General features: G+C 38.0%; 1 protein-coding gene across 5 annotated transcripts in view; it reads right to left on the reverse strand.

Moving 5' to 3' along the window:
- The window catches only part of DNAJB6 (DnaJ heat shock protein family (Hsp40) member B6), a 60,096-nt gene that overhangs the window by 24,538 nt on the left and 10,802 nt on the right, over positions 1–24,756 (reverse strand). For all 5 annotated transcript variants that reach the window (XM_032688074.1, XM_032687736.1, XM_032687901.1 and 2 more), the window contains exons 4-8: positions 22,013–22,072; positions 21,592–21,702; positions 9,883–10,014; positions 8,863–9,007; positions 6,768–6,838 (exon numbers count right to left, since the gene is read on the reverse strand). In XM_032688074.1, the coding sequence (XP_032543965.1) occupies positions 6,768–6,838; positions 8,863–9,007; positions 9,883–10,014; positions 21,592–21,702; positions 22,013–22,072 (519 nt within the window). The remainder of the gene's footprint in view (positions 1–6,767; positions 6,839–8,862; positions 9,008–9,882; positions 10,015–21,591; positions 21,703–22,012; positions 22,073–24,756) is intronic.

Raw genomic sequence — 24,756 nt, forward strand, 5'->3', positions numbered from 1 at the left:
ACACCCAAAACAGCTCTAAGTGAATTTCTAGCCCTGTGCTGCTCTCCTGGACAGCCAGCTCCCAGTTTGTGTAGCACAGATGAATAACAAATGCTCCTCCGTTACTGAAGCGCAGTACATTCGGTGATAAGGACCTGCCCGTATTTCCCATAAGCCCCAGCAGTAAGAAATGTATACGTTGAGATTAGAGATTAATTCGGGGGGAAGGGAAGGGGGGGGAGTGACTACTTAGCAGGGCATGTCCAAATAACTCAAAGCACCAAAGTGCCTTCTGACGAGAGGCAGTGTTACTACAGAAAGCCTGGCCAGGGTCCTCTGAAGACAAAAGGCTCAGTCCTCAGACTGGCTAAGAGCAGCTGCAGGAAAGGCCCAGCCTTGGCCATGGGAGTTTTCTCCCTTTTCCTCCAGAAATACTTTCCTAGAGAAGTTCAAAGCAATTTTGGTCTAGCTTCTCCTGGAAGAATGACAGAGACTGACACTAAAGGTTGTGCTCTTTCACAAAAGCAAGGCTCAGTACACCATTGTTGAGTATGACAGATATCACAACAGGATGAAAAATTCAGATTTAGTTTCTGTAAAGAGTAAAAGGCGGCCTCCAACTACATGTCAAGGAAAGAAGTTTGCCAGAGGTGGCTGTGGTGACAGTTATGCAAATGTGTGATAAATTAGCAAATTAATCTTACTCCATATATCACTTACAAAGATTAACACAGACACGACATTTATTTCTGGAGGGAAACCGAAAGACTGATGGGGCTGCCCAGCCTCTCGACCAGATGTCTCAAAGCCTCTGCAGACCTATGACTGTTGATTTTTTTTCTGGGAGGTAAACTCCCCTCCTGGACCACAATTCAATCAAGCTTGTGACAGTAACCAGTATAGAAGATTCCAGAGCTACTGCTTTGCATCTTCAGGTGGCTCAGTAACACCTTCAAGTAACTCCAATTACAGACACAGCCAAAATAATTCTCTCTTCTGGCCATCACGAATGTGTGTTCCACAAAATGAATTTTATGACCCATCACCTAGGCTGGATTCATCTCCCATACTAGTAACTCAAATAAATTTACAAATAAGAAACAACGTAGAATATTTCACAGTTGACTTTTAACAGTCAAGAAAAGGAGGAACTGAAGTCTTCCGAAGGAACTGTCATTTGTCATATCACTTAACAGACTGGCATCCTTACTTGAGTTGTTACACACCAGGTGTATTTAATCTCAGAATTAACATTCAGGTGTCTGAAAGGATTCAGCCCTATTTCCGCTCCTGGTAAACATGGCACCTACAGGTTTGGTTTTTTCCCCGTTCTTTTATGAAATTCATTTGAAGTTGGCTGCATTGAAAAGAATAGCTGAAAGAGCTCTCATCTGTGATTCAGTAGTAAGGATAAATTATAGGGCAAAGCAAAGTTTTAAGAGTTATTACCGGAAGCCTCTAAAAATCTATTTTCTTGATTGTCAATTTTAAGTCAAGCTCAAAAATGATCTATTTTTAGTGAGTTTAAAATGAACCCAATATGCTGCAAAAGCTGACATTATTGTAAAAGCCAGAAAACTAAAGACACAATTCTACTTAATAGAATCCTTCTATTAGAACGCTTTACTTCTCAATTAAATATACTTTAATCCCCACCATGACATTTCAAAGCTGGTATCTTCTCAGGCAGAAGTCTTCCACTTCCTTTATTTAGAAGGTAATTAGCACTCGGGCCATCAGTGCAATCTATCTCACACCAGGACATCCCAGCTTTCAGAACTGGGCACTATCACATCCAAGCTGCTGCACATCTTTTGGCCATGGTAAGCATGACAGGGCACAGGGTACTCGTGTGGGTTTTTGATTAACTTTCTACCAGCTGTTGTAGGTAAGATAACACCTAACGCAGCACTGAATCTGCCAGAACAGAGTTTTCAGAGAAGTTCCAGTGAGTGTGAATCAGCAGTCAGCTTGCACAGGTTCAGGGTATGGCTCTGATCATCACGGGATTTTAATTATTTAATTATTAATTAATTTAATTATTTGTTAATGATGACAGCATCATCTCAAATGTGAGGTTCACTGTTTTGTGAAGGTATGACCTGTGTAGCAGGTCATCCGCCTTCCGCTCTAACCTTTCAGGAGTGCACTTCACTCAACAACCAACTCTAGCCATTTTTTCCAAAACCAAAGCAGACCAAGCTATAAACCCACTAGAATTATAAACTCAAAAGATATAGTTTGCAATGCTCACAAAGTAAACATGCTTCATTCCAACACTATTGCAACAAACGGACTATTTTAGCATTTCATGAGGAAGCTAAGAAGTTCTGTACCTAAGACAACCACTTGAAGACAAGCAATAACAACAAACCCAAACTGTTTGAGTACTATGTCAAGCAAGGCTGTGGTCACAATTCAGTCCCAAAGTAAACAAGACCAGAGGCAGCAGACAGTACAAACAAGCTTTCTTATGTTACAAAAAAGCAAAGTTTCAAAGTTTGGTTACTGCTGACTGGCAGATTACAGATGTCCATATTGCCACTACCCTGTGAGAACACCATGACTTATAAATAAACCTAAACACCAAGTCATCCAAAAATCACAACCAAAGAGGCAGGTTTTCCAAAAGACCTAAGAAATGCTTCCACAAAAAGGTTAACAAGTATTCTATTACTAAGTTAAAGCATTGCACTAACGCTGAGTACATCTCAAAGATTCTCTGACCATGAGCATCAGACAGCTACAGCATTCACTTTGCAACACAACCACCTTTAGAAACACTATCCTGTTACCACCACAGATTAAACTCAGGCAAAACGGGTAATAAGCTCACTTCTCAAGCGGAACAGAAACAGATTAATTAATAAAACTCACATTTCCAAAAATAAAAAATAAAATATAACTTTTATCACTGGACCATCTCAGAGATGTTCTGAAACGCAGCACAGTTAAATACAAAAGACAAACCTCGTTACACCTGACACCAAAACACTGGAGGCAAAGAAACAAAACAGCCAAACACAAACACTGACAAGAGAAATACAAAATCCTTGGGCTTAGAGATGATGCGTTTTTAAGTCTTTTACAATCTTGTTTTCAGCATTCTCACTCAGTTCATCAATTAATCACAAGTTGATACAACATCCATCTTACAAATGCTATGTACACGTGCTCTGCAGAGCAGCTTTGTCCCCTATACCACAGGACAATGCCTCTGATTCTCAACAAAGAAAGTATTGTGAGAACTGAGAACATCAAGGGCTGCAGCCATTTTAAAATGTGAAGCATTCTAAGGCAAACTCCCAAACTTGTTCAGTAAAGCTGAGTGAAAGGGGTAGGTGCCATGCAATCCAAAGAGAAACTTGAGTTAGTGTAATGCACTGAAATTACTGCCATGCACAAGGGATCAAAAAGAGGCTGCACCAGGAGAAAGCATTACAAAGTTATTGTGTCCAATGAACTTTGAAGCAGAGTATGAAAGAGTAAATGACTTAGCAGGTTCAAAAACTCCATCTTAGTTTTTCCAAACAACTGGAGGAAGCTCAATTTAAATGGGATAGTGTCCCTAAATATTCAAAATTAACCCTTCATGTGTGAAGAAATGGCACTTTTAATCCAACAGCACTTGGTTTTGAAAGCTGCCTCATCCCACCACAGATTTGATGCTTAGCATTTGCTAGAATTAAGAACTTTTTCCTTTATTAAGTAATTTTTCTTTTATTTGTACTATTTTGACCAAAACTGAAGTTTAAGGAAATTTGCTGTCCTTGATGATCCATCACTTCTAGTGAGCAGGTCTTGTATATCCATGCAAATTACATATTAGAAAGGAACAACGTAAAATTTTTTCAAAGCAACATAGTAAGTGGGTTTTCAAGAGAAAATAATTCAGCAGAAGAAATTCTGAATATATAATACATACTAGGAAGAATTTTAAATGACTTGACAGTAAACATAGAATGCAGATTTATTTTGTGTTTTAAAAATGAAGCTGGATGCAATAAGTTGCATCAAAAAAAGGAGTTGGATGTGGTGTTATTTCAAAAAACCAACTTATCTCCTGCATACTGAAAGAGATGGAGACCATTCGGTTTAGGTCAAGTGTAAAGGAGTCTTTTACATCTGGAACTCGAACTGCCAGTCCAACGATATACTTGGACCAAGACCACATAGCCACCCAGATCAACCCCCAGCCTATGCAAAGGCTGGTGTGTGGGTATCTCACTACTGCAGGAATCTCTACTGTCTAATTCTGCCTTCTGCTGACTCATTCCTTGTGTTTTGACAGCTTCTCTTTCTACCAAGAAAGTGCAGCACTGCCATTTTAGTGCCGCGTTTTGTCCAGCTCTGACAACCAGTTTCAGGGATCCAAGGGCAGAACAGATCTTTGCTGTCCAAAAGCACCAGATCTTGAGCACATTTACAGCACTCAAAGATTTCATCCTGGAACCCTGGTGTGACCTGTTTGTGGGTAACACTGTGAGAAGGACCACACTTTTCTAGGCAAGAAGATCTAAGACAAGCACGTGGATACCGATTTAAGACTAGCAGCTGTGCCACCCTAAATGTGTTCTTGAGTGAGGTAATTTAAATGTTAAAGATGATGACCTGGGATTAAACTAGAAGGTGAAGTTTGGCAGTTTAATGTAAAACCTATGGATATCCACAAGAAGGCATTCAAACTCAACTCCAGATTGTCCTAATTTTATTTGACTTGGTTAATCAATTTTGAAGCACTTTTTACAGTTTACATAATTTAAAGGAGCACACTGTGTCCTATAAATATAAATTAACATTTTTAATAACTCAAGACATCACAACAAAGCCAGATTTTAAAATAAATTGCCTGTTTAGTTATCTGGATCAAGAAGTAACATACATGGGGAAGGAAAAAACAGCATTAACAAGAAAACACTATTTAGTTCTAAACTGAGTTTGTGCTTCTACATCAAAAACACAACACTGAAGTAACAGAAACTCTGTAAAGAACTTGGAAAGGTACATAACTTCTTTAGTCCCAAAACCAAATCACATATTTATTTCTTCTTCTACATGTTATTTTGTTTGGTTCTATCAAATTAGCATTAATGGTAGAGGGACAAAAGTACAATATACTAACTTTGCTACAAATACGTATTCTGTTTAGCAGTTTGTTAGCTTGTTGGTTTGGCTTAAGTTGAAATGGTTTTCCTTCATAAAAAACAAGAGCAAATTTTTTCAATGTATTTAATAATCAACACACATTTGTTAGTACAAAGCAGATGGTGTTCAGCATGAAGGCATTAGGTGATCATTTGAAAACACCATGCTTTTTTTTTTTTTGTCTTTTTTAAACACTAAGCCACCCTGAAGAGTTTTGTGAAAGCCAGATGTTCAAAGCTGGTGCACAGATGAAAACTGCACATCAATGATTTATGCACAGAACTACCCAGAGCCTGGCAGCTGTTAACAAGTGCCATTAGTTACTCACATGCTTTCTCAGTGACACACCAAAACCAAGTCATCTTTCACTAAACTTTGAAAATCTGGTTTTAGCTACAAATGAACAATTTGCTTCACTCCATGAATTTAACAAAGGGCATTAATCCATCTCTTGATTTTTGGTTGAGGACTAAAAATAAGAGTGAGATACTATAATGCCAATAATTCAGTACAAATCTTCAAAGTAATTATTATTTGATCACAAAATGACAAAAAATCTTATTCAGAAAGACTCTTTTTGAGGCTTATTATTGATTTCCTGTGTATTTATGTTCAGTATGGATTATTTTTTGAAGCAATCTCAGAACGTAAAACTTTAGGAAAAAGTTTTTAAGCCTAGACCTACAATACTTGCATACTAGGGTAAAAGATGGAGTTAGAGAGTCAGCCCCTGAATGCTTCTAAAAAAATAAGTGCTTCAAATACAGGTTTAGAAAAGAAATTAAAAATCATGTTTTCAGTCACACTGGAGAAAACATCTGCAAAGAAAAAAGGCCCTCATCCTTAAGACTGAAGAAAAAGATGGTAAGGAAAAAAAAGTTTTCCCAAGTTGCCCAAATCACACACAGACACAAGAAGGTTACAAATGCCATTCATGAAAGAATGCACCACAAACATCAGCATTTATTCATTTTGAATTTTTTTTTAGCAAATGACAAAAGACTCAGCTCACTGGCTTCACTTTTGTTTACCTTTTGCTTACATTACACATTTAAACATTTGTCAAAACTTACTAAGTTGTCTGCATTCATGCACAACTAGAAAACATCCTTAATTTATTTAAACCAGAAATGCATTACCAGAAATGTATTAACATTGTTCACTACTAAACATTTAAAAAAAAAAAGAAAAAAAAAGTTGAAATTATTAAAAAGGTTATCCTGGAACTTTTAACTTCACAGCAGACTTAAAACTACTAATTGGCTCACATTTCAAATTGGAAAAAGCAAGATTCATGCTAGTGTTAGTGTACATCTCGCCCTAGCACTACTGAAGGATCATGGTTCACCTTGATCACAGATAAGAAAAGAAAAGTGCATACAGAAGTTTACAACAATTTTAAGGACAAAAAATGGTCCAATTGATGTGGTCCCAACAATTAACTCAAAAGTCTATGACAAATACGAGCTTCCGTGAGCTACTTATACTACTTAAGATTGAGTACCGATATACAGAAAGTTGAATTCGTTTGAAATCTTCAAAAAATGTTCCTGTCAATCCTCAAATGGTGGCTGTTATAGCTTAAAATTTCTGTTAAATGCGTGCGTTGAATTACTTGTTATCCAAGCGTAGCTGCTCCTTACCATTTATTGTTAGCGACCTTAACTGGCCATCTTCTTCAACTTCTACTCTCTCTTGTCCATTCTCAACAATCCTGCAGGACAAAAACACCATCAGCCATTTTAAAGCACTGCAAGCAGTTTCAAATACACACCAGACCTTGGTTTTAGATGAGGAACTATAACAGAGCTATAACTATAACACAACTGCCGTTGTCAAGCTTTTGTATTTACCAAAGCAGGAGCTGCAAAAAGTAACCATCTGCATTTTCCCACCAATATTGCTTATTTACAGCAGGAAAACTGCTTTCTGGAAGCTGGAATCCTCCAGTTTGTAGAGTCCACAGTTACAGCTGCCACCTCATACACTGTCACAGTTGTGCTGACACTATACTCTTATCTAGTACGAAATATTTTGACAGATCAACTGCACAATCTTGACACTGCATTTAGTCCCTACCTGTTTGTTAAATGTATAATATTCTAGATACAATCACAATTTTGCATGATGTAAGGGAAACTAGACAGTCTTTAACCCACTTTTCATTTTATCAGAGCAAGTAATCTGTAGACCTCCTATACGCCAAGTTTATGACCATCGTGTATGGTCCAAAATTCAAGTATCCCTGACTGGAAAAAAGGATTATTAAAGAGCTTTGTGGGTTTGGGATTTTTATCCTTCTTTGTTTTAGAAATGGGAAGACAAGGAATGTTTAAATTATTTTAATCATACTTAATTTATGCCTAAATTTTAGCCATTTGGGAATTCTCCCCTTGTGATTCAAATGAGGAAACCACACAGATGAATACAAAACTTTCTGGAGATCAGACTTGTTGAAGAGAATACACCCATATTAAAAACAGAGGGAACAGCTTCTTGCCTGAAGCAAAATATTACTCAGAGAAGATTTTCATTGGATATGCTGGGATATCAATCTTCTTTAGACTCAGCTGCTTTGTGGGCAGATATTCCACAAAGCAAGAGGACTTCTCAGAGATAGTGTCTTCCTAGACGTGGTTAACCACATTTCTTGCTTCTCCCCTCACTTCCTAGATATGGTAACAAAGATATGACCAGCAGCATACCTGATATAGTCTATTTTTTAATGTTAAAACAAACTTTTGCATAAACACTTTCTTTGGTCTCTCTCACATGGCACAACTCCCTCAAAACTTTTGAGGCAGTTTTCAGATTTTTCTGGAATACACTCACAGAAAAATATCATGACCACACCAGCATGTGATGACAGAGGCTGCTTTGAAGTGGTCAAGATGACGGGATCTCTTCAGTACAACAGGACACAGAAGAGCCTTGCACTTTAAAATATGGGACACAAGTTACTAGACAAAAAAATTTGTCCTTCCTTGCTTTTCCATGACTTTTTATTAAGTACTGAAATTACATTTAACTACTTGTTCAGTACTCCTATAATTTACTGATCATGATGTTCCATTTAGGTTATTCTATAGCTAAAAAGATTCGGGTTTGCCAAATGCAATGATTTCCCCATCACAAGCATGAAATAGTCAGAAGCTACACTGTGTTATTAATACTTGAAAGTTCACTTTCCAACAAACAGGAACACTTTTCTCCAAAGCAAGCTTCAGTTGCTTATTTCACTTAACAGACAGAATAAAATTAATACAAAGACTTCACTCTACCAATGAAAGCAAACTAGAGCAGATGTCAGGAAAAACTCTTTCATAATGCCTGCGAAATTAAAAGTCCTCCCAAACCCCAGTTAAAAGCTTCGCAATCAGCAGAAACCAAGTATATGTTTCCCTTCCAGAAGTTCAAGGTGACTGGGCAGACAGTAGACAGGGACCACAATAAAAGATGCAGCACTACACAGGATGTTCTGAAGGCCTGTAAGACCTCCAGCTACAGCGTTAAGCAACTCAATAACGCCGAAAAGAGTGAGAGAATCCAATACAGCATTTCAAAATGTTTTAAAGCAAAGAAATCCAAGTAATATAATGAACAGAACAACAAAAATAAAAAAAATACATACAGGTATCACTATATGCATGTGTACAAAGATGTAGTATATTTATATGCATGTTATAGCTATTTAAGTCTCTGCATATAGTTTCATAGAAATATATTTATATAACTTACCTCTTTGTAGTAATTTTTCTGCCATTAACTATTTTAGTTGAGGTTGATACTGATTTGAAGTTGCCCATCCCGCCACCACCAAATGACGAAGAGGAGAACGACGAAGTAATGCCCCCATGTCCCAGAGAACCAAACGAAGTAAAACCTGTTGGAAAATAAGGCATTTGACTAAAAATGTATTTTTGCATGACTGTGGGATCCAAATTTCTCATCCCTTCAGACTACATCCTAGCTTCAGGATGCCCTCGGTTGCATCAACACAGCATCAGTGACTAGATGTTATTAAACATCAGTGTGAGAATAAAAACCTGACTCTGGCCCCATCTATTTCTCTCATATGGACCCACAGGTCAAGTTCCAAATGCACAGCACTGTCCAAAAACCATTTGTCAACTCTTCCCCTGAAAAGGCATTCAAGCTTGTCTGCTGAATTCAACCACTCCCCTTTCTCTCCACTCAGGGTAAAGGCAGCAACTCTAATGAATCTGATCATCTGCTTTACTGCAGGTGTTGGGATGCCCTGAGCTGGCAGACAGAACTAGTCTTGTGTCAGTAACACCCCAAATAATCCCCAGAATCTTAACACTTAGATTCATTCTAAAGGATGCTGACTGCCAGCAGCTCTCAGCAACCTCTAGATTCCCAGGTCAGCATTCAAACTGGCCACCCCAGGCTAAGTAGTACCACGGGGTTCAGGCACACATCTTTTCAGGATCTAAAAGCCATCACACTCCCAACACCTAAAAGCAAACAGAACAAAAGCAATTCTAAAGCTATAAAAAACTGTAGCACCAAAATAAACACAGAAAGTATTACTTCTTAGAGGTCTGTTCACTTTCCATGAACTTTCAGGTAGCCCAAATACTGTACCTATAGTTTTATTTACATTTACACCTTACAGAGAGAGCTTAATTTAAAAAAACATGGGCCCAGAATTTCCTGAATGGAGAAGGCAACTTATTATATTGCAATCCTTTGTGAACCAAACCCACATTCCTTCTTAAATGTTGTGATATTTACCTGCGTCGAATGGAGTAAAACCACTTCCAAAAGTAGGGAATCCTCCGAAGGCAGAGAAAAATGATCCACCACCTCTGCTTCTGCTTCCCCTTGGACCCCGTCTGCCCCCAAAGAAGTCCTCAAAAGGGTCTTCTACAAAACAGAAGACAACATTTAAGAGGTTAGCATTACTGAGTGATTCTGTATTTAATCATTAGGGATTCTTTATTAAAAAAAAAAAAACAACAAACAAAACAACAAACCAACACTTCTTGTTACAGATAAAATTTTTTCTTTGAAATATTTGATGCTACTGAACTAACAGTCCCCCAAAGGTAATGCCTATGATCCTTCTGGACTAAATTCTGTTTCACTTTTGGACCTAAAAATAATTTCATATATAAAAAGTAGTTGATGTCCTTATTTTAGCTGTTTGGCATTAAAAACCAGTACACCTAAGGTAAAATATAGCACACAGCTACCTGAATTTTCTCACTTATTTCTATTCAAGATTGTGGATCACCATGATAGGTCTCTGAAAAGTAACTTCCAGATAGGTTATATTAATTATTGAAATATAAAAACAGCAGCCAGGGATTGATGACTCATAATCCTGAAGTGTTCCAAGTGTTAATTTTAGCACTTGCCACATTAGATACTTCAAACACGTATTCTGATGCACATTGAGGCAGCAAAGTACAGAGGTTTACACAAGGTGTCCCAAAGAGGCATTCAGTCCGTACCAAGCAGGAGGAAGAGGGGAAAAAACAGAGAAAGGGGGTCATGGATAAAATGCTATTTCAAATTCAAGTTCCACTGTTATGTCACTCAGAACAGCTGTTGTTCCATCCCCAGCAGGAAGACAATAGTCTCTTTCAAAGAAAAAAAAAATAAAAAAAGGTGGGGGGGTGCTACAGGACACAACATCAGACACCTACACAAGCAATCTTTATTTACTTTATCACATTTTCCTGAAAAAAGGAAAAATAATTATTAATAGAATTATCCGAAAACTGCGTTCTTCTAGTTCTCTTGAGACAAAGAACAACCTAAAAAACTACACTCATGAAACAGATACTCAATAAACATAATACTTGCATTAAAACCAGAGAAGTTTTAGTAACTACAACTACTCTCCTCATCAATCTCAGCTCTCCTAGAATCAGTGTTCTACAGTACCCATGATTTTACCGAGTTCTGCAAGTAGGGACTCAATACTGAAAGGTAAATAGTCTGAAACACTGCTCAGAATAAGCTCAGAAAATGCAGACCCTGGTGATGACAGCAATACCAGTATGAAAACAAGGAAAGATTTGTAGCTGCGTGACTGTTCAGGACCACAACTGACAAAGCAAAGGTCAGAAATGCAGTATTTATTCCACCTCAGGTACCCCCACAAAAATCCAAGCTTATTTATGACAAATCTCCAAGTTAATGCAATATGCATTATGCATCATTAAGTAATCAGTAGATAATAAAAATATATAAGTTACCATCTGGTTTATGTGCAATTACTTAAAGGTGAAACATCACAATGTATTATGTTGAACAAGGGCAGCCACTGAGGGTCAGACATACACACCCATCAGCCAAGACATAACAATGCCTAAACCAGTTAGAAAATAATCCTATCCCTCCCCTAGCTCCCACAGTTATTGAAACAACACAGGACCAAACGTTTCTCTTACATACCCTAGACAAGCAAGTGTAAGATTTTTTTTCTACCTCAGACTTTTTGGTTTGTAGTTTCTTTTTTATTTTTGTCCATGTAAAACATGGACAATATGAAGATGACCCACTAGTACTTTTATAAAAATTAAACCAACAATTTGGCATGGAAATATAGGAATTATTATAATTTCCAAAACAAGCACTATGCCAGATTTAAAAAAAGGCCATTTTGTCAGCCTAGCATATCAACTAGCAAATAAACCCACTGCAGTTAATTGTTTTGTAGTCCAATTTATTCTCATTGGAATGACTCAGAGGTTCACTATGAAGGTCATTCACTCACGTGTACAAATGATCTATATTATATTACTCCCACTGTTAAGCTTTCTATTTATAATCCAAATTTTCCTGTTACCTGGAGTTTGAATAAAAACAAAACAACCTATATCATGTAGGCTTCAAGTTTTTAATCCCCCCAGATATTAGCCTATTCTGCAAGTGAATCTCTCCTCCTCAGCACAACAGCTGCAGAAACACAAAGTTATTTAAGGGAGGATCACAGAAGCTCCCAGAGATCCCTGATATCAACCCAGCTTCCTAATGGATTATTGCCACACCAAAACCTAACCCAGGCCTGGACATGCCTTATTTGCCTCTGGCAACCCTGCACTCCAAAGAGAGAGGCCAGCACTTGGCATCAGCACGTGCTGCAGCCTCAGGTGACTGCTGTCAGCAGCCCTGGAATAACCCTCCAGTGCTCTTCCAGTAATTCTCTCCAGTGAGGTACTCGAACCACTGTCCCACGGTGGACTGCAGAATGCTCAGGGAGATGGATTAGGCAGAGACAGGAAAAGGGGTAGGACTTTTCGGGGAAAATATTTATTATTTTGACAGTCAGACAGGTACAGGAGGTAGAAGAAAAAAAGTGCCAAAAACGCTGAGGAGAGAAGGCAGCAGGAGGCTGCTGCACTATCATTTGTTGTATCAACCATCAAACACACATTAATAGAGCAACCTTACAGCTACTCGGACCCTGTTTATGCTTTTATTCCCTAAATCAGGATGATTAATAGCACCACTCAGTAAAATAATAACATTTCAGCCTTGTAGGTCTATTTTTGTGATTTAGCAGAACTTTTCCATCCCTGATAATCTTTTCACAAAGAAAGCTCTTTCCAAACAGTTCAAATGCAGGCTGTCGGGGTTTTTTAATGACTCATCTTATTATAGTCATTTTGGTGCTCACAATCCATTTTTTATTAAATGCTAGAAGCATATCAGATTAACAAAATTAAGCAATAAAGAAAAAAAACCTACACACACAAAAAAAGTCAAGGCCTTTCTAAAAATTGAAAATACTATATAAATACATCTTAAAAGCTTCACAAAACCAAAATGTTAAACTACTGTCACTTCAGAGTATTAGGAAATACTGTTTGGAGATAAAATCAGTTTACTCTAATCCAGGTACTATCAAAACCTTACGGGAGGACAGAGTTTTAGATTCAGTTTCAATAAAAATGTTGGAGTACATTTCTGAGCAGAACTTGTGGTGCTGTCAGAACAGCAAAGATCGAGAGAGAACAAAAGGCAAGAAATTTCAAAAAAGTCAGTGAGGCAGACTTCTAATCTATCAACAACAGCAGATTACATGAAACTTTTGGGGAAAAAGGTAAATGCTTAAGCAAAGAACTCATGGTAGCCTGTTACCAAAAAAAAAAAAAAAAAAACCAGACAAAAGGAAGGACTTCAGGACTCTTGCTCTTTGTTAGTAGGTAGGAAGACTGCAGTTACAGAAGTCAAAAAGTTAATAGCACTGGAACACAAAACTCCCAGCAACACAAAAGATTGTATACTAACAAACTTGTCTGAAAATAACTGCATTAGTGGTAATGTTTCCAAAAGAATTTACTTTCTTTAGAAAAATCTTCGCTAATTCAAATGCAACAACTGTGTTGTTCTCTGGGTAAAACATTAAAACCTGCTCCCTGCAAACCATGGAATCTTACCTTGCTTTTCTGTAGTCACAGAAAAAGAATTTCACCTCTAAACAGGTCAAATAACAAAAACACCACTGTAATAAATATCTCACTGCAGTTCAAAATAAGGCAGGTCATGATCCCCCCATGCTGAGGAGTCCTCAGCTCTAACACAGAGTCAGGATTTTCTCCCTTACAGTTAATTGCAGAATACTACTTAAAACATGTGATTGGTCTCCTTTCCTGCCTTGTGATCACTGAACCAAATAACAAGTTGCATTAATTCATTGATGCAAAAGAAAACACTGAGTTGTTACTTTCTGTTGCATCCATGAGCTAATCTGATTCACTACTGGCAAGACTGGTGTGTCTGAAATAGAACGGGCAGGAAAGCACCACACAATAGGGGAAGAGAGAGAAGGAGGCAAACCTCAAAACATCTCCATTTGAAGTACTCCACAATGCAGTTAAAACTGATGAAATTCATTATAGCAATCTAAGGCATTAGTTGAAATCACAATACATGATAAACTAGAAGTGTCACATTTCCTAAGGCAGTCACTCCTACCAGGACACTTGTATCCTGGCCCTGGTTTGGGGAGCTAGACACTAACATGCTGAGAAGAACATCTCCAGATGAAAGGAAGTTCAGCCACAACAATTCTTTGCTAGAGTTCACAGTGTGGCTGTAAAAGCAACTATACTGGTTACAAGGTAGGCAGAAGCAGAGGTGCTCAAGGGTCAAAAGCAGCGAGGGAAGATGCTTTCAGTCATAGAACATCACCATCCCTGACCAAAGAATCAAGCACATTCCACTGCAATACCATCATTCACCTCCAGAAAATGAAAAGTGTTGAGATAAACTGTGTGTTGTCAGCAGATGTTCTCACATGCACGTACTGCTGCAGGAGGAGATGCCTATAATCTTATAGGGACAGTATGCAAAGGAACCTTAGCCTGTAAAAACAGGCTGCCTGCTCAGGCACCACTCACTGGGCCACCTCCCCAGCCAGTGACTGTTCTCTCCTCTGTTCTTTGCCACCAGAGCCACGCTGCTGCCTCTGTCAGAACATGACACATGAGCTGAGTGCCTGTACTGCAGATGCAGGAGGGTGGCACTCGCTGCACCACAGAAGGATGTTGAAAGGCTGTTCAGCCACTGCATAAGGACACAGTCCAACTCAACTGTGCTGCGCTGCTGCAGTGTTTCAGTGAGCCACGGCTGCCTGCCCAGCATCCTTTCTTCATATCAAAAGCACACTGTAATGACTTTATAGATCCTGCCAGAAGAGAGTCTTAAATGCAGGTCTGGGCAAGGTGTTCATGCAAATGGCTACAGATACGATACCTACAATACAATAGAATTCTTGGAGTAGGTGTTCTCTATCTTGTCTATTTGAAAAAAATTTCAAAGATGCAGATTTGCAGTAAATACACACGGAAACTACAGCTCTAGAGTATACCCAGGCACTAAAAAAAACATACCATCTGAACTGGATGGGCCACAGAAACCTGTAAGCATTTATGCATGGAAATGTTTTCTTCCTTAACTTCAAAATAAGCATATTGTTGATGTCACTTACTCAGGAGACACTAAGACGCTGCTGCAAGCACTGTTGATTCACCTGCCTAACGTTTCAAGCATGGTCTTCGTAATTGCTCATTTTCATAAATTAGATGTCAAACAGATGTTTACCCCACTTATTAAATAAATTACCAGCAGAAGCATTTGAAAGTCTTTCTAATGATATATAGCAGAGACCTTAGGGTTAGTTATTTTCTAAAAAAATAAATAGGAGACTTAAAACATTACCTTTGAATGCCATCTACACAGTAATTACAAAGATGCTGGAGTTCAGTAATCAGCATTTCATATTTATCAAATGAATGCTCAAATGTTCAGGCATACCTTAAAAATGGAGGAATCTTCCATTACCACTGTATAACCTGCTCTCCTTGTGCTATGTTCAGCATTCTTCCTCTGATCAATTTTATCAGCTAGCTATTCAAGAAAAACAAATCAAACCATTTTCTTGGGGACTAACAACCTGAATGGCTTGGGATGCCCGAGACAACCTCTGGCCAGTGTGTTATCAAACAGCTTCTCAATCTATCTAATGGGACATTAGACAAAGATTAAAGTTTGAAGACAGACATGAAAATTTGGAGCAAGGCCTCCTCCTCTTCAGCAGGAGAAACTATGTATTAGTTTGACCACGGAACCACAGTAATACCTAATCCTGTTTGATAATACTGTCTGAGTGAGACAATATCTGTATTTCAAAAACCCTCTACAAACTTCCCAAGTTATTTCTGAAAAATTTAGAGTGGTAAGATGTGGACCATTCAGGGGATAATTATGATCTAAGACTTGTGGTTATGAAACAAAACTGTACATTCATACCAAAGCAACGTATGCACATGCAAATCTCTAAGTACTTCATAAATTGCACCGAAAGCTGCAAATTTATGTCAACAAAAACATTAATTACCAAGAAGACACTGTTGTGCAACACAGCTTTAACTGAAAGCCACCTCCATTTTCAGTTTTAATAACCCATTTTACTAACAAATACATTTTGCATTAGGACACCTAAACAATCAATTATCAGAAACAGGATTACATGTGAATTAAATCCATGATCCAATTCTTATGCAAATCTTTTGCTACAGCAAGAAAACTTTCTATCCATGAGACAAATAGGTTGATGAAGCTATCCCACTCCTGAAAAACATCCTAAAACACAGATCATGTAGAGGTTGCAATGGTTACTGCACATAGAATTTCCTCTTTCTTGTCTTGTGAAGATTCTTTAGCCTGGATACTCAAAGTAACTCACAGTACTTTTCCTGAACACTCGTGCTTCTTTTTATGCAATCAATATTACAGCACTCAATCTGCAGTAATTCTGTCCTTTGATGGAACCAAACTACATACCAGATAACAAGCTAGTTGACATTCTCTGGGACAAACATTTATATCTAGCTAGCCACATAAAGGTGTTAAGTTTAATTTTACCTTTCGTTTCCAAGACAGTAGATTTTTAAATACCACATTAACCAGGTAACCAGAATTCTCAAGGGAAAATTCCACAGAATGTATAAGGTTTATATGCATTATCTGGTATTAAATTAGTATTAAAATACATCATGAATCCTACTTTACAGTCTAAGAAAAACATTTAAGACATTTATAAATTACTATCTCCAAATGCACATTGAGAATAATAAAATATTTAGGAACTATAGCAAAACTGTCAAGACTACAATCTATGTTGAAGAGAGACTCCACAAACAGACTTATTTTGGACATCAAAGTCTAGAGAGGGCATCCATTGGGACCAATTTATCACATCACATCAGTAACACATTCTACCAGGGAGAAAAGTATGGTTCCTTGTGGGATTCATTTCAGAAGACATACAGGCACCTGAAGCAGTTTGAAATGCCCTGAAACATCATATAAGAGCTTCTACAAACAGCTGCTGGAGGATACTGGTCTGCTGTAGGTCCTGAGTTGTATTTTCTAGCCCATACAGAAACTACTTGGGCATCACAGACATACCTGGTAACAGTTGAGATGGTTTAGGGTGTATGTGAAGCTTAAAAGTCTAGAAGAGGTTAATTGACTCCTTAAGGAGTTGTCTGAAGTACTAAATGGTCTGTTGGGGAGTGTTATGATCTTGTTATCCACCTTCATCTTTCAACGTAATTCCTCACTGATATCTTCCAACATAGAACCCATTCTTGAAGTGAGAACCTGAAAAGCCTCTAAACCAAAACCAAGTCAAATCTTTAACAGCCTAGAAACAGTCAAGCATTTTTGCCTACACCAAATCACATCTATTTCTGTCCCTCACAATCCCTGACACAGCAGGTCTTTATTCAATACACGTCCATTACCAGTGGTGACATTGGGATCCTCCCCTGCTATAAGAACTGGTAAAGTACAGCAGAACATCCTTGAAAAGTTTACAAGTAAAATACGAACAAAATGCTAAATAGAACATAAATAAACCAAAGCAAGGCAAGCACCAAATACAAATGAAGCAGGATATAGTTTCAGTATAAAGCAAGCTTACTGAAAAGAGAAATCAATCCCTACATTAAGAGTAAACAGTCCGTTCTAATGTCAAAGGCCAGTCAGAGAACAGCAGGTGTATGGCACAGACAGCTGAATGCCAGACACTGGTATACCAAGGCAGTACTTTGCAATACAAAAGTAGTACTGCACAGGAAGCATCAACTTTTCTTCCTATCATAAGGATTAGCATCCATCCCTATGTCAAAGGGACTTAAAAACTATCACCAGAAGAGCTCACCAGGAATACAGACTCTGCTGTAACCAGGGGTCACAAAAAACAAGCCCACATGTCTCAAAGTTTAGGAGTTAACCAGCAGTCATAGTATCAGAGCAAGTTTTAAAAAGCACCCCTATTTTTACAAAGAATTTGCCTAAAAAAAAAGAGTGAAGAGAAACTGTGACTGTCTCCAGTGCAATACACAGCACATAACATTAACTCTGCTCCATTTGGAAGTGTTCAGAGCTGTCTTTAACAGTATTATAAATTTTCATTTGAAAAGTCTGAAGGGACTCATCAGTTAAAAATCACCACAGAAGTCTTCATACATTCTCCTCTTTTCTACAGATGAATAAAGATGCCTTTGTTTATAAAGAAAACTTACTGTAACTGCAATATCAGTGCAATACAGCTCAGTGGAGTTTAACAGACTCGATTCATAGCACAATTTTAGAAAACCTTCACATCCATAAATTTACAGGAATTATGCATATGAATGCTGCTCTTTACATACTCAATGGTAATCAGGATAGAGAGTCCCACCTGCATTCTGTGGGTTTCACTATGTGCCACTTCAAACTGCATAAAAAGTACAAATGTTTCAAAGTATTTATTCAATTTCATCTTTGATTCAACCAGTGTACATTTTTAGAAAATATGACCCCAGTCCTTATCCAGTTGCTTAGAATATCAATTATAACCTGAGTAGCTCCTTAAGAAGTCACTACTTCCACAGAAAACTCATCAACAAGTTGAAAACTCCTCATTTTTAGAAGACAAATTCACTTATTCTTCAGGGCAGAACTGTTCCACCAGTGTTTCAACACAGCAGAATCTACAAGGGCTCTAGTTCACCAATACAAATACTCATGCCATACACACAATTCTACTGCTTGTTTTAGGCATTATAAAATGCAATACATCGAGCTGAAAGCACCGATATTTTCATGCGGTACTACCTTAAATATTTCTGTATGTGTAAAGACAATTGCCAACATTTTTTATAAAAATCTGTGAAAAAAATGTTTGGAGTTACAATTTCCCATGTTAGAGAATGCCTTCAGCATCTTAAAGCCAAAAAAAAAAAAAAAAAAAAAGAAAAGGAAAAAGTGCTCATTTTGAAGTCTTATGACTAGAAAAATTTCAAGAGCTTAAGCTCAAAATCCAAAGCTCTACATAGGCTTTTAGGACTCTGGTCACTGACACTGCAACTATCCACATGAAGCAGAGAGACAGCTTAGAAACTATTACAGTTTTCTTTAGCTGGAGTGCACATAACACTGCTGACAGTGCCAGAACCTTACTGGGCAAGAAGCAGAGCCTGTGCCTCACTACTCATATCTTAAAGCTGACGATGACAGTGGTCAATACATGAAGTAGATAACCAGCTTCTGAATAAATAAATAAATTTGAGTATTAAGCAAGGGGGGTATGTTGTTAAGTCCACTGATGCAACAAGGTAAGATGTATCACACAGGAGAGGCTATAGCAGCTGCAACATCCCAGGAAAACTTTGTTAGCCATGGTACCTCCACTTGATAAGCGGGATAACTCTGTGCACTATGCTGTACAGCCTTCCTTCCAAGGAACCCAAAAGGTAAGTCCTCAGGTTTTTTAAGCCCATCACTGTTTTAAAGCAGAATTTAACTTCATGGCTTTAAGGTTAATCATGAACACTGACTTATTCAGAGATAGCAGTTAAATCTCCTGCTAGGGCTGATGAAGTAAATACAATCAAAACCAAGCAGGGTCCATGTCAGTCTCCCACTGGTAGGTAGAATATGCCTCACCTATACAATTTACTATAAAGATATTTGATTGAAAACCAACTATTTTATTTAATAGATCTTAAATGAAAAAGTAAACAGAAGTGCTAAACACGCTCTCCCAGCTCTCCTCTCTAACTTCCTACTCAACATCTTGCTCAGATTCTTCTAGGTTTTCTACCACTCAATCACAAAATGGCTGAGGTTGACAGGGATCTATGGAGTTCATCTGGTCCAATCCCCCGCTCAAACAGGGACACCTAGACTGGGTTGCCCAGGACCACATCCAGAAGCCTTCTGAGTATCTCCAATCATGGAGATTCCACCACCTCTCCAGACAACCTGCTCCAACGCTCAGTCACCCTCACAGTTCAATCATGCTACCTTAAATTCAGACAGAACCTCTGTGCTTCCATTTGTGGTCATTGCCTCTTATCTTGCCACTGGACACCACTGACAACAGCCAAGCTCCACCTTCTTTACATCCTCCCTTCCCAATGCACTGATGAGACTCTCACCCTGAGCCTTCTCTATACTGAACAATTCCAGCAATTCTCTCAAACTTTTCCTCAGGTGAGAGAAGCTCCAGTCCTATAATGATCTTAGTTGCCCTTCACTGGACTCTATCCAGTAACTCTGTTGCTTTTACTTGGGAGACCAGAACTGGACCCAGTACTCCAGATGTGGCCTAACCAGTGCTGAGATCACTCATCTCAACTGAAATCGTGGTTTAGTACTTTTTAAGATTTTTACTGCAGACAGTGAAGAAATTGCATCTTCCCAGATCAGAGCCCATTTCACTCATCAGTATTTTCCTAGATGCTTCCTCCAATCTGCCCTTTCCTACTTCTGCTGATTTCCCATTGGATCCAATTGCCCAAATTCTGCTGCTTATCCTCTACCAGATTCTTCCTCTAGCTACTCATCTAATTCCTCAACTAGCATTCTACTGCATTCAACCCCTTTTCTAATCCTTCATTAGAGTCATCCAACAGCTGATGATCCCTAAATAGCAAACCAGAGAAAGATATAATTAAAATCTGAGCTGGACTATACCCTTAATGCTGCCAAAGGTAAAAAATTACTTTTAAAAATATTGAAACATTTACATACATTATTATAGAAATTAATCAGTATCAGGAAGAACAGGAAGAAAGCTTTGTTTTTCAAGTACCCTTCTTGGAGTTTTCAGTATGGAACCTTCTCACAGTAAATACTGAACACAGGATCTGTTCTGCTTTATAGATCAGCACTTTGATGAGTAGAATATACACAGAGACTATGTAAGAACTCCAGCACCTCTGAAAAGACCTTCATTAGAGCAAGCAACATCACAAGTCAAAGGACCCTCAGCACCAGGGTAAAAAGATTACTTTGACAACTTTATCACATATTGCTTCCTTTAATGAGCACTTCCTAAATGAAGCATTGAGGCCTCAAGAACTATTTAATTTGACTCTTCAGGGGTTCTATACCCCAAGCAAACAAGTGACATGAATTTGGGAGAATGTCTAGATTATGTATGTAGCTGTTCTTATTCTGACACAAGAAAATCACTCCTGCTCTGACACAAGCCCACACTGAGAGCTACACTGTAAGTTATAGGTAACCTGCCCCGTTCAGAAGTTCTCAAAGCTTTATTTTTTTATTTATTTAGAGATCAAAAGAGATGAAACTCAACAGACTAAGTCTGCCCGCTCGAATTCTTGAGAGGAAATTCCAGTATATATTAGTTCCTTCCAATCTACAGAGACACAGCAGCCATGACTTCATGGTTTTGTAAACAAGGCTTTCCAACAAAACATGTATTGGCAAGCCATATCTGTTCTGTACTATAAAATCAGCCAAGAAACATGTATGAAACAAATACTTCAAACAGCATACAAAATACCAGTTGTTTACCTCATTTTCAGAGCTATTTCTAATAAAACTGCATTAGCTGTATTTGTTTTGTAAGCGTAAAGTTTTAGCCACACTTTAGCTGCATGTAACTAAAACCAGGGGATTACTTACCGAAGAAGTCAAATGAAAAGGGGTCCCTTCCACCAAAAAACTCCCTGAAGACATCATCTGGGTTACGGAATGTAAATCCAAAATCAAACGCATTATCGTGATGATTTCCACCTGCAAAAAAAACATTAAGTTTCAATTACTTTCACACATTCTTACTAACAAGAAAGTTCAGTCCTATATGGTATTTGAATCATTTAAAAATATAAACAATTTCTAAAGTTTCCCTTTCAGGTATCATTCGGGTTAAGTACACACAATATTTTTTACAACTGGTTCTCTTTATCTGTTTTTAGAAGATAACAGTAATACCTTTGACAACACAACTAGAAAAAAATGTAAAACAGTTGTAATCTCAATTTTTAAAGGATTGGAAGATTCCATCAGAATAGAGAAAGCAAAGAACTGCTGGTTGTCAACATACCTCCACCTCCATTTATTAGGCCTTCTTTTCCATATCTGTCATAGATGTCACGTTTTTTAGCTACAAGGAGAAGTTGCACATCATGTCAGTAAACAGGTACATTGATTGGGGAGGGGGGGGAAGGACTTAGCTGGTATTCTCAGTTAAAACACCTCCTCAAAGCTCATTTATTTAACAAAGATCTGGCATATAACTGCTGAATGTTTTTAATGAGGACTGCCAAAGCAATTTAGGTTCAGAAAGAACAGGCATTCAACTTCAGACTTACTACCATTTAGTTCTAGAAGCTCCAGTCCTGTCGTATCAGAAGAAGTTTGGTCTAAGGATAAACTTCACAAGGAAGTCTGCCCTTTAAAGGAATACTTTAAAACGAATTCTGCAGTCTTCTTCTTTACACAGGTACAAAGCTTTAAGGCTGTAAAGGACCTCTGGAATTCAACCTGCTACTCCACACAACAAAGCTGGTCAGATCTTGCCTGAATAAAGCCCTGATCTCACCAATCTGCAAGAAAAGACTCTACAGTTTCTCTGAAAAGCAGTTCCAGAGCTCAGGCATTCTCACTGTAAGCACTCTCTTCCTTCTATCCATCTCACAAACCTTGACCAATGCTTTTTTTGCTTTTATTGCACAAGAACACGCCCACAGTAAGAGAGTTATGAGAATGGAAGAATAGTGTTTATATGACTGACTGCAAAACCCCTAAAATTAACTTCTTTCAGCTTAATAATGGAGAATGAAGTGATGTTACAAAATGCCATGGAAGGATGTGATTCAAACTGCTTGCTCTCCATTATTTTAGAAGGCATAAAATGACTATAAATCTCACTCCAGACCACCCTTACAGTATCCACAAGAAAGGGGAGAAAAATGAGCTCTACATTACTGCATAGGATCAGATGGCACTGTTGGTACTGGAAGGGAACCTGAAGAGCTTAAAGAGGCAGATAGTTGGCTTACTTTGTTTGCACTGGTGTTGCAGTATCAGCCAAAAACCAGTCTGGGCATCTGATTTTAGATTCTCAATTTTATCATGCTTTTCCCACTGGAATCTCTTCAGTGAAAGATGTTTTAAAATTTAAATAGCATCACTGAAAGAACATGCAGTTACCTCAAACAGATGCTGGAAACTAAACCACTTCTGACTAACAGGAATTAAAATTTTATATAACGGTCATCATCTCCAACTAACAGAAACTTGCAATAGGTTCACACACACACACAAATCCCCAAAGCTTGTTTAATTACCCATATTGCCTCTCTAGAAAGCAAATTTTAAAGAAAGCAGGTTAACCTACTCATCAATATTAAAAGACGAACGCAGTTAAGACAGATAAACTGTCAGGAGCAGGAAACAGCAACCTGAGGGCTCACAAAGCCCAAAGTTCATCTCAAAATGCTACATTTTTGAAACCACAAGGGAAGTGTGTTCAATGATCACCCAATGTCAGTATTCTTTGCTTAAGTAACCTCTTACAAAACTGTTCTTCTGCCAAAAATCTCTCTTCATTCAAGCCTGTAATGATGTCACAAAATTTCATTGGGTCTGCAGAGGAGCTGACTGCCTCTTGACCACTGGGCTCAGGATTCTGGTATCACTGCTGCACAGATGATTGTTAAGACAGCAATAAGTTAGGATTTGGTCTCAATCCAAAAACTGGCAGCACTTTTAGATGTTCTAAAATTCTAGCAGTGTACTGTTTCCAAAGAACTTAAAGATCTGTATAACAACCAGACCAGTAACCTATTTTTATCTTGCTCAAAAAATTAGTTCAAGAAGGTTAAAGTACTCTAGAAGACAATGAACTAACGATAAATTAAGTTCTGTTTCTCCCATGTCAATTAAGTATCAAAACCAAGCAAAGAAATAGTGTGTACTAGACTGCAGCTCCATAAATCAGGCTGAACCCTGAGAGGTAATCTAGATGCCACTAGTGCTTTAAATATAGCTTTCCCATGCTCACTGTCTCAGGTGAAATCAAGGACACTTCAGAAATAGCATATAGACAGCTGCAGTCAATTACAGAGGAAAATAATCAAAGTAGCTTAAATCACTTTGTTATGATTCAGACTGCTTCTGCCAGAACACTGGCAGAAGTTAATGATACTCTTCGAGCAAACACATGGGTGAACTCTAAACTGCATTCCTGCACCACATGGGTCAGGCTAAGCACCTCTTTCAGAACAATTCAAAATAAACACCATCTTTATCACTATCTGTATCACAGTTGACTGAATTTACAGAACTCACCCAAATGCAATCTGAATTTTCAGCAAGGTTTACAGTATGCTTTAGTTTTGTCAAGACTAGTTTACTGCTACAAGAACTAGAAGCAGTGGGCCCAACAGTAGATACTTCAGGGTTGTTCTAGCCTGACTTATTGGATAAACACAATAATACCCCTACACTGATGGTAACACTGGCTTTCCCTGCTAAGATAAAATTAATCTTGGTATTTGCAGACTTCTCTTCAGAAATTTCTGAAGAGGGCCTGCCAGACACAGAATTTCAATTTTTACAATAAAACTAATTTGGTTACTCATCTAGAGAGATCTTGATATTTTTGTTTCAAAATTTCTGCTTATTCTGTCTTATCTGCCAGCTTCCTTCTCACTCTCTTTTGAAAAGGACGTAGTCAAGTTGGATAATAAACCAAAGCAACAATATCTCTTCATAGCATCATACATCAACATTTTCAGTCTGATACCCAGAATAGAGAAAGGCAATTCAAGAACCCTTTTAAAA

Source organism: Chiroxiphia lanceolata, chromosome 1 (genome assembly GCF_009829145.1).
Source record: "Chiroxiphia lanceolata isolate bChiLan1 chromosome 1, bChiLan1.pri, whole genome shotgun sequence".
NCBI classification, from domain to species: Eukaryota; Metazoa; Chordata; class Aves; order Passeriformes; family Pipridae; genus Chiroxiphia; species Chiroxiphia lanceolata.